The sequence below is a fragment of the Thamnophis sirtalis genome, unplaced genomic scaffold (genome assembly GCF_051295495.1).
Source record: "Thamnophis sirtalis isolate CommonGarterSnake01/CBP01778 unplaced genomic scaffold, rThaSir2_p1.2 scaffold_5, whole genome shotgun sequence".
In the NCBI taxonomy this organism is placed as follows: Eukaryota; Metazoa; Chordata; class Lepidosauria; order Squamata; family Natricidae; genus Thamnophis; species Thamnophis sirtalis.
The window spans coordinates 80,410,733-80,422,143 of record NW_028261385.1 but is presented as its reverse complement, the minus strand read 5'-3'; the positions used below and the strand labels follow the sequence as shown (position 1 = coordinate 80,422,143).

The following is an 11,411-nucleotide window of genomic DNA, read 5'->3' as shown; positions in this document are numbered from 1 at the left end:
TTTTCTAGCATGAGCCCAAGAATAGATTTATTTTGACTAATATGGTAACTAAGAAAAATGCAGGTCCTAATACACCACCGTATTTTTCGGAGTATAAGACGCACCAAGGTTTTGAAGAGGCAATTTTTTTTTAAAAGTAGGTAGGTAGATAAGAGGGATAGAGAAGAAGAGAGAAATAGAGATAGAGAGATAGAGAAATACAGTAGATAGGTAGGGAGAGGGAGAGATGGTAGGTAGGGAGAGGGATAGAGAGAGACAATCTGCAGCACCTAAGATTTTGTTTCTGCTGGCACAGCACTTGATCAATGTAATTCTCATCAATCAGTTAAAGAGCATTCCAAAAGGAAAAAAAAAGTTTTTGCACTCTGCAAACCCCAAAAATGGCCCGTGTTTTTTAAAGGCATGAATAGCCTTGGTGGGGGGGAGGGCTTGCAGAGTATTCCGCGGGGGAGGACCTAAAAGCGAGCAAAAAGTGGCCCATTTTTCATGAAAATGGCTCAATTTTTTGTCAAAAAAATTGCATGCAATAGCCTTGCGGAGGCTTATAGAGTGCTGCTGGGGGCTGGGGGGGGGCAAAAAACGGCCCATTGTTTGCTCATTTCTGCCCTTCCCAGCCCCCAGGAGCTCTGAAAGCCTCCATAAAGCTCTGCACAGCCATTTTGATGAAGGGGGCAGGGCTTCGGGAGGCAAAAAATGCTGTATTTGATGTATAAGATGCACTCAGATTTTCAGCCTCTTTTTTGAGGAAAAATATGATACATATTATCTTTGAACATCGGAGTCCTGAAGTCAAATCTTTTTAGCTATCACAGAAACTTGAAATGAGAAACAAAATCAATTGGCAAAAAAATTATATTGTGTTCTTGTGGTTGCTATGCGATTGACATCTGAGGCTGAATTCTCTATATAATTGTATGAATTTGCATGCTCTAGTCTAGTCTTCCGGTAGTGTCTCTAATGTGATCCCTTCCACGTATCCATTCCCAAATCTAAACGGAGCATCTCTATATTTGGATGTAAATTACTCTTCAATTCTGGGAGCAGATACTCTGTTTTGGCAGTATTATTGCTTACAAAGCCAAATCTACCTGGTGACTTCACAAAGGATCTCCAGGTGACTATTAAACAAGTTGTTATGTGTCCCCTGCACCTTTTACAGGCCAGGTGAGGACTCCATTAGTTTTCAGCAGTAGCTAGTTTTAAGGTAGAATTTGCCCTGCTCGATTAGCTGGGATGAGCTCACAACAGTCTTCTACCGTTCCTTACAGCAGTGGAATCCGCAAGAGCTAGCTAACCAGTTTCATCTGGACTGCAACCATCCCATCTTTCCAAAATGACTCCGCAGCAATCTCAAACCTCTGGCAAATGTATCTGTGAGATCTGTGACTGTGGGTATGTAATGCGGGTTGATTTTCAAGGTTACATTTTGGAGCATGAGTGTCAAATGTTCAGTGTCATGTTGCCATCACATGACATATTGTGACTTTTTCCCCCTTCATGGAGCTGGGGTGGGCGTGCCCTGCGCGTGACGCATCCAGCCTGCAGGCTGCCAGTTTGACACCCTTGTTTTACAGATTCTGCTACATGACATCCCTGTTAAGTTAAATGGCTTCCTTAGTGATGTTGAAACAAAGACAGCGTTTCTTCATAGTCTTCATATTTTAGTGACTAGGCACAAATCGCCAGTTACTGAAATTAATCCCATATCATTGTTCTGTAATGTTACCAAGCACATCCTAGAATCTTATTTTTGAGCAATATATGAGTAGAAGTATTGTATTTTATCTTGAGTTATTAGCAATGAGCAACTCAATAACTTAGACTAAACTTTGATATAACGGTGTAAGGCAGGGAGGGGAGGGGTTAACCATAAAGTTAGACCCCCAATCCTGAGATTTAGATTTGTGATTCTCCAATACCCAGAGCTGAGCTAAGAAAAGGTGGGAAACAGGAAAGTAGTTTGAAAATAAATGGAGACAGTTCCCCAATTGTGGTTAGGTAGTATTTGAAGAGCTTTTCTGATGGTAGAAATTGTATAATAAACATTACTGGGAATGTTCAAGGCAACTGTTTATTAAAAATAGTTTTAGCCATCAGCAAATCTGCATTGTAATACAATTAGATTTTCTTTTGTTGCTGTTGTCTCAATGTTAGTCTCTCACAAAAGCAGTGGTACTTGTATGTAGTGCAGTGTGTTTCATGAGTGGAGTGGAAGCCAATTCCTTGTAAAATTTCCAAATTTGGAAAGCACCGATCTAGTGTTTAGGACAACAGATTTTGCTGCTTTACAGATTGTGGATGCTTGTAGATGCTTAACATTAGAATAGCTCCCATCCTGACACTATGACCGTCGGTTGTAATACAGGAAGTTGTAATCCAACACATCCAGAGCACCTCAGATTGTGGAAAGTTGCCTTAAGCAGCTCTGTGTGTGTGTGTGTGTGTGTGTGTGTGTGTGTGTGTGTGTGTGTGTGTGTGTGTGAGAGAGAGAGAGAGAGAGAGAGAGAGAGAGAGAGAGCGAGAGAGAGAGAGAGCGAGCATGTAACTGAAGTCTGAGAAACTTAGTTATTCTAGTTCTCATGAGCGCAAACCCAAATGTCAATACAATGCTGTGGTTAATTGTTTTTTACTTGGCTTTCGCATTATTGTTAATGACTCTTGTAATATGCCCCTGGCCTTAGTTTGATCTTTCGTCACGCCTCCTTTGGGGCTTAAATTTCAGGCCTTGGAAATAGCCCAGGTATCCTGGGAGGTGAATAACTGTCAGCATTAAATGGCACTTTCCTTGAGCCTCTGAGTAGAAGATCCTCTCATCTGCAAGAGGCAGCTTAGCTGGGAAGTTTCTGTCTGGAGCGATGTGTGTGGCCTGTCGCTGGATTTGGCAGATTTGGCAGTGACGAGAACTGTTAGTACATCTGTGTCTTTTTATTTGGGGCATAGGAAGACTTCTTCCTAGCCTTTAACATCTGTTGCTGTTTTTCCATGGGACTGACAGTGGTTTTCTGATGTATTCATAAAAGGAGTCACAGTGGTGCTGAATTTGCTCCGCCTTTGTCTTAATCTTCCACTTATGGAGACGGCTGCTGGGCTGCCTCCTCCAAGTGTCTACATTTCAGTGGTTAGCACCAGGGACGCCGTGCTGGGGTGTCTGAGAAGCTGGCTTTTTCAGCACAGCATGCAGTGAAATAATATTATTCTACAATTATTTGTGTTTGTGGTGCAGCATTTTGTTTGCCTAACATAATTGAAGACAACATTTCCTTTCCCACTTCTAAACAGTACTGAGCGTTGACAGCATTATGTGCCATGCAATTAGAAAAAGCAGTCTGGAGGACGATGAGTCTACGAACGAGGACAGTAGCCTAATGTAGATCTAGAAGAGGCCAATCATTTAATGCTGAAAGACTGAAAGAAGCAGGGTGTAAAAGTAGACTCCATCTTTTAATTCGGGGCAACTGGATGGAGCTGAACATTTACTGGCTGGATGCCCTTCCTGACGCCTATGTGACAGCAGATATTTTTTCTTTCCACCCTAGGAAAAAAATATCTGCCGCTACCTAGGATTGAACCCTCAACCTTCCCAGGTGGGAGGTGAGAGTCTTCACCACTAGGCTACCAGTCCACTTTTCTACATTAGGGATACACAGCTGGAAATTCCTCCTCACGAGTTTCAGGAGTGGCTCATGGGACCCACCTAAAGTTGATGCCAGATTTTAATTTCATCTATGCCAGCAGTGGGATACATGCAAAGTAGTAGTAATATGGCGTAACATGAACTTTTAAGTTACTTATATTCAATTCTATTTTTGTTTCTTGATCTTGTAAGTTTGGCTTAGAAAGGGTGTTTATTTCTGTTCTTTATGAAGTTTGGTTAGAAGTTCCAGTTGGAGGAAATGAAGTACTGTGACATTAGGAATGACAAGGGCTGCAATTCTTCTTTGATCAGACAATATAGATAACAGATGGATGAACACTATGTGCCCAAATGATCAAGTGCGTTTTTCACACAATAGTTATAGTTGAGTTATACAGCTTCACCCTCTATGTCTGGGTTTTAAAACATGCATTGCTACCAAACAGGGGTGGGTTCCGGCTTCTGTTACTGCTGGTTCGCTCAGGGACGCACTTTGGGCGCATGCATGCTTGATGCGCGCATGCACAATAGTAAAAAAAAATTGCTTCTGTGCATGTGCAGAAGCAAAAAACAAGATGCCGCCTCTGATAGAACCGGTTCGGGGGCGTGGCCGGCCGAGTTACTACCTACTCGACTGAACCGGTCCAAACTGGTAGGAACCCACCTTTGCTACCAAAGGGTGCCAATCAATAATGTTGGCTTTTTCTTTCGGGTTCTGATGGTTCGCTACATTATTATTATTTTTTCAAATTGACATGGCTTCCAAGATACTCTCTCTCTTTCCTCCCCACCCCACATACCTTAATGCTATGACAAGAAAATAAAGAACAACAAAATAGTATTCAAAGTGATTGAATCTGTCTCTTGATCATTATAGCGATTTCCTTTTTTTAGGAAATTCAGCCGTGTCAAATCCATCAAAGAGACTGTACTTTCAGGATGTTTTTACTTTTCCAATCCAAAGCACCAAATATGTTGATACTCAAACAAATGCTATAATGGCTTCTTTTTTAATTTGTAATTAAACAGTAAAAGAACAACATAATTCGGTTTGCAGCTGAAAGTTTTCAAGGTGATTGGTGAGTGAGTGAGCTTGAGCCTTAAGTTGTTCTGCATTATTTGAAGTAACTGTTCACCAACAGCTATAATCTTCCATAAGGCTTGTTCTTGTCCACCAAAACAGCTACTCTTGTGGTTAATAGTCGATGAGCATTTTTTTCCTAATTTATTATTCCAGATTAAAATTTCCTGTTGAATTAGACAAAAAAGTGGTATGTCATCAGGCCAAGGAGGCTTTTAATGGCGATATGTCTTCAGCATTAGGACTGTTCCTCACAAAACTTACTTTTGTAGCTAATTGGTCACCCTGTGTCACATTACATTTTAGCTAACATTTTTGCTAAACATCTGATTTGCTCCAGCTCTTTTTAGCAATGATTTCCGGAACATAGTTGTTTTTAGTTTTCTATCTGCAGCTGTAGATTCTCTCTGGACTTACAGGTCTGAAACAAAGGTCTTCACACTGCTTGATCTGTTTAAATGGAAGTAGCACACATGGTCAACCCAATTATTTTGCTACCTTCGGTGACAAACTATAATGCCCATTGCTATTGGCATGGATGGTGTCGCTACATTCCTGAAGCAGCTGGCTAACCTAGAAGGTCATAGGACCTCTAGAAGTTAGTGTTCTGACCTAGGCTTAATAGAATCATGACACAGACTCCTTATCCAAAAAAAAAACCCCCTTTTTATTTGGTTAATGTGAATTCCTAGCATTCACATCCAGCAAAGTCCCAGCAATAAGCCTTTAGAGGTTTAATTGTAACAACAGACCTTATCAGTCCTTGGATAGTTGCCAGGCTGATAACTTCCAAGCGGAAGGCTGTACAATGAAATACTTGGCAAGGTGTCTCTGTGAGGCACGAACTCAGATAAGCAACTCTTCACACTAATAAATGAACTAAGTTGTCTCCTACAAACACCACTCCCCTTTTGCTCTTATTTTATTCCCTATGGGAGGGGCCATTCTGTGTCCACTTGTGCTTTTACTCCCAAGTCGACCCTGTTCCTTAATTGTTCCCTTCTGATAGCTCTACGCATGCGCACACCGGGAACAGGCTCCAGCTATTCTACCCCATTTATCTCTGACTCCAAAGGTAGCTGATAACTGTCAGATGGGAGTGGCCCCATCTCTGCTTCCATCACAGAGCACACATCAGAGCTTTCCCCCGACTCCAGGACTGGCCCATGTTCCTCCCCAATCTCCTCACTGTTCGAGTCTGCTGCCAGCTCTGCTGGCCGCTGGTGGGCCACAACACTTAGTTATGACCTCTTAGAACCTGTCACTTGAAGCAATAGTTCCACTTTTTCTAGTGCGTGAATTCTCTCATTCTGAATTGCCAAGTATCAAAGGAACTTCCTGTGAGTGGAGCATGTTTTTAAATCAGCGCCGCTAAACTGGTATCTGGATTATCCGATAGCTCTAAATGTTAGGAAATGTGAAAGCACGTTCAAAAGGGTTCTCCAAGAGTGCAGAACCTCATAAAAAATTTAAAGTAGGCCAGAGATGAATTTTAATTATTTAACAAGCAAACATTAGCAGATCCATACTTCACATATTAATTAATTTGCAGGCTTAAAATAAAAAGGATATAAGTGAAAGGAGTGCGTCCTCTTACATGCATATTTTCCCATATGCAGTGAGGGAATTTATGACTGGTAAACAAGGCACATACCACCTTGGGCTTTCTCTTTCTTTTATCCTTCCAGAGGATCATGTGCCAAATATCCCAATAAATTAGTTGATGTTATAAAAATAAAAATCTTCTGCATAATTATTTGCGAGGTTGATCACTGCAGTATTTAACCTAAGAGGAGCTCTTCATCTATCAGCAAATTGCTATTTAGTCTGTGCTGGGGAGCCTTGCTAAGAATATCCATCAGGACTGCCTAGAGGGGCTGCAAAGCTTGTATGTCAACAGGGAACTCTATCATCTTATGCTTTGGGCCTCCTGAAGAATGGGGGAGTATGTGTTGCTGGATTACTTTGGGGTGTGACTGAAAGATTTAACAGCGTGGGAACTGAATGTTCATCTCAAAGCTTTTTTGAGGGAAAAAAGCATGCAATGCTCTCTCATTTCATGCTTATGCAAAGATATGTCAACATAGGGTTGAAAAAAATGTGTAAAATGTTCGTAAGGACAGGTTGCATTTTAAGAGGCTATTCAAGGCCTGTGGCCTGTACCTGAACATACAAATGCAGGAAGCCATTGCTGTAATTCTTGCATCAGAAGTGGTGATTTCCCCCATGGCCACAATGCACGACAGTGTCTGAAGATTCATTTTAAATGTGTCGGTAAGACATGGCATGTTTTTTGCAATAGGATATGAGAATTAAGGTAATGTTGCTGTTATGTGCAGAACCTTAGCGGTTGATTGCTGAGTTCAGATCCCATGAATTCATTTGGTAATTTGAGTAATTTATTTGACAGATTTGAGAAATCTGCAAAAAGACATTCTTGTCCTTTGAAGGGAAAGGTAATATTCATGCACACACACACACATACACACACACACACACACACACACACACATATACATAAATATAGACACACTGTGTATGTGTGTGTGTGTTCCAGCATAACTCTGGAATGCCTCGAGCAATTTCAACCAAACTTGCTACACAGATAATTTACTCTCTGGAGAAAAATACTGTGGGGGTAAGACCCCCCTAACAACCCTTGAGATGTGTGTCCTGTTAAGATACAGCCTGTTGTGCCTTAAAATGGCTTCTACTGTACTGCCATAAAATGGCTTCTACTTTACAGGGCAGTGTAATATGGCTTCACAATACTCCACAAGGGGGCTCCCTCTGGTAAGGAGGAAAATCCAACATTAGAAATTACGTTTGGTCCAGACATTTTCCCCCTATAAATAAATACCCAGGCAACGGGTATTCAGCTAATAAAAGTAATAATTAAATATCAAGTTGCAATTATTAAATGTTTTGGTTGGGTCTTAGGCCACATTTATTCATGGAAGACCTCTCTGAGATTTACTTGCCACAGTTCTATTTCTTATTTATTTCTAAGACTAACTTGGACAGTACTTGGGTATTTATTTATAGGGGGAAAATGTCTGGACCAAATGTAATTTCTAATGTTGGCTTTTCCCCCGTACCAGAGGGAGGCCCTTTGTGGAGTACTTAATTCTTTTGCTAGCTTGGACAACAGTACTCATAGTTTCTAACCATCATGTCAGAAAATTACAAGAAATATAGACTAAATATCTGGAGAGCACTAAATTGCTTATAGTTCTTAGGCACTGATACATCTCTTGGGCGTAGGGACAATTTTACTGAAGTGAATTGGATTAAAAATTTGCAAATTACCACCATAATAGATAATGGATGACTTATGCACAGATTTCAGCATGTGGACAGCTCTTTTGCAAATTGGGTATGAGTTGAATTTGATGATGAGAATACTAGCCTTTTTTCAGAGAAATGCAGTTTTATTATCAAGTTCAGAAAAAGAAAAAAGTGACTTCGTGCCATGTTCTTCCTCTTCTGAGTTTGTGGTTAAAGCTAACTATCCAGAATAATACAATGGTGGGGTCCTTGGTGTGCTCTCTGAGCTTGGTTGTTTTCTTGCAGACATTTCATCACCAAACTAGGTAACATCATCAGTGCTAGTATTACTGATGTTACTTAATGAAACATGTGCAAGAAAATAATCAAGCTCAGATAGCACAAAGGAGCCCACAGTTCAACCTGAGCTACAAATACTATTTTCTATTAGAATAATACATTTTCTGATGCAAATGGCCTACCTATCAACATTTTTCTTAGTTGAATTATCGTTAGGAAACATTGTATTGTGTTAATTTTTGATTGCGCAAACTTTCTAGACTAGAATTCTCATGAGCTGCTGATCATGGATGGTGTAGTAGAAATCAGCAAGTCATTTGGTAGGTACCAGTTTAAGAAGGGCTATCCCAGAATTCTTATGTCTTTTCTTTCTTTTGATGAAGGATAATCTAGAAAGTCTCCATTTTTATGCCTGCTAGAGGAAATCCTGAAGGAACTGGGTATCTACTTGCAGAAATCAAATAATTGTTGAGATAAAATTCTACCCTGGTACAGCAGCCACAACTTAAATATATTTTTCCTAACAATATTTGATGTGGTCCATCCCTTTGCTGAGAAATTCTTTAACTCTGCACTGTACCTAGCACTTAGACTTATATACCACTTCATAGTGCTTTACAGCCCTCTCAAAGGGGCTTACAGAGTCAGCCTCTTGCCCCCAACAATCTGGATCCTCATTTTACCCACCTTGGAAGGATGGAAGGCTGAGTCAACCCTGAGCCTGGTGGGATTCGATCTGCCAAAATGCTGGCAGCCTGTGATCAGCAGAAGTAGCCTGCAGTACTGCACTCTAATCACTTTGCAACCGTGGCTCGTGGTATGAAGTTTGGGGAAATATATAACCTGTGAGAATTCCAGAGATGTACCATAAAGAATATTTCCAGATTTGTTAGCATCTCTTTGGGATAAGATATTGATTTTTTTAAAATGGGGTACAATTGATTCATTGAAATGGGGTCAGTGATACAATAACAATATTTGGAAAGGCCTTTCAGGAGGTCCATTTTCTGGTTTGTACTGCTACAATTTTATCACTATGATGAACCCTGACCTGAGTTCTCTTTCATGTTCCAATCTGTATAACAAGAAGTTTGCTCAGTGTTGTTTAAAGCTCTGTAATTCTTCGTTCCACAAACCAAACCTAATACATACAGTACCTTCTTACCATTTCAGAGTTAATTCTCCTAGGGCCTTTCATTACAAGCTTTGTTCTACTGCAGTGTAGATACTTTAATAAACTACATTTCTGTGGCTTTAGTTTTATTTTCCCTCTTGGCAGTTTGAGTAAAGTTTTAGCTGGCTTTCAGTTGAAGTTTAGAATTTTTTAAAAGCATTTATCAATCTTAGAGAGATATTTGATTTGAAGGGTGACATGTAAGGTTTTTTTCCTGATTTCCTTTTGCTTGCTTTCTCTTTTTTTAAAAAAAGAAAATAAGCCTTTGTTTCTGCTAATGATCACCTGGCATCTAATTCATGGAAGTCAATTTTTCTGGTTCTTCCCAATTTCTTTTCCCTCTAATCACCACAAGGTGGCAACCTATACTTGAGAATATCAGAACTGAAGCATGACCTTATGCAGATGTTTGTCAGGATTAAATCCTGCTGTGCTTTTATGATCAGATATATGTAACTAGAGGAACGGACAAGAGAGCTGGATTTGAAACTGCTGACAATTGGACACAATGTCACTTTAATTGGATTTTGTAGCAGTAAGAGAATCATCCTTGGCATTTCTCTTTTGCAGATCAATTGATGGCAATGTTCGGGAAAAAATTATTGACTTGATAAAAGCTGAAATTGTCTATTCAGATCCGATCTCCTCCTGGCTATTTGAAATATTTTCTTTCCCCAGCTATCTTTCAATAGCAGAAATAAGCTTAGCTATAAACAAAGACACCAAAGAGGAACCCTTACAGTCGGCGTGTGATGTGTAATTCAACTGTTTGCTCCACTTACAGATTCTTATATCTGCTGATATTACATCTGTGCTGACTGAGCAAACGAAGATGTGAGACGTTGTAATAGATATAATCACTTACCTGGATTCCAGGCAGTCATGAAAACAGTATGGCCACGGGGGACTCTCCTCTCTTTGCCAAAGGCTCAAATACCCCAACATTCTTAATGTCCATCAAATGATTATTCCATCATCAATCAGACATGCTATGTCACAATGCTTTGAGCCCCATCTGACTACACTGGTTAGCAGAGCCAATGGCTTACCTGTAGCATGCAGTGAGATACTGATGAGGCTCATAAATCCATAAGCCAGGGGCTGTCGTGGAAGTTTTTCTGTGTTCTGGCCTAGTTTTACCAAGATCATGAAGCAGAATCCTCATCCCGATAAAACCTCTTATTTAGGTTAAAGGGAATTCCTCTCCAGCAATGTCCCAGCAAACAGTCTTTCATGAGATTTCACAACTTCAGATCTTTATCAGGCTTGGAGAGCCGCCAGGCTGATATCTTCCAAATGCCACACTGTAGCAGACAATACCTGGCAGGAAGTCGGGAACAGATCTTCACTCCAATGAATTGAATTAATTGTCTCCTGCAAACTCCCTTCCTCTTTCACTTCTCTTTATTCCATATGGGAAGGGCCATTCACCGTCCACCTGTGGCTTTACTCCTGAGTTGGCCCTTGTTCTTTAGCTGTTCCCTTCTCCTGGCAGCTCTGTGCATGTGCAGATTGGGAACAGGCCGCAGCTGTTCTTCTGCCCTACTGATATCTGACTCTTTGAAGAGTATTCGGAGACTTCAACTCGTCCAGAATGCAGCCGCGCGAGCGATTGTGGGTGCACCTCGGTACACCCATGTTACACCTATCCTCCGCGAGCTGCACTGGCTACCGATTGGTCTCCGGATACGCTTCAAAGTGCTAGTCGTAACTTATAAAGCCCTTCATGGTATTGGACCTGGGTACTTGAGAGACCACCTGCTGCCAATTACCTGCCAAAGACCCGTCAGATCTCACAGGGTCGGCCTCCTCCAGGTTCCGTCCACCAGCCAATGCCATCTGGCTACTACCCGGGGGAAGGCCTTCTCTGTAGCAGCTCCGGCCCTTTGGAATGAACTCCCCGCGGAGATCCGGACCCTCACCTCTCTCCAGGCCTTCCGGAAAGCCGTCAAAAC

The 11,411-nt window shown here is 41.1% G+C and overlaps 1 protein-coding gene across 1 annotated transcript in view; it reads left to right on the top strand.

Annotated features, from left to right (window-relative positions):
• The first annotated feature begins 1,152 nt into the window (after positions 1-1,152).
• Positions 1,153-11,411, top strand: part of SAXO1 (stabilizer of axonemal microtubules 1) — a 33,556-nt gene continuing 23,297 nt past the window's right edge. Inside the window, exon 1 of the mRNA XM_014067711.2 lies at positions 1,153-1,392. Within this exon, the coding sequence (XP_013923186.2) occupies positions 1,334-1,392 (59 nt within the window). The 5' untranslated portion in view covers positions 1,153-1,333. The remainder of the gene's footprint in view (positions 1,393-11,411) is intronic.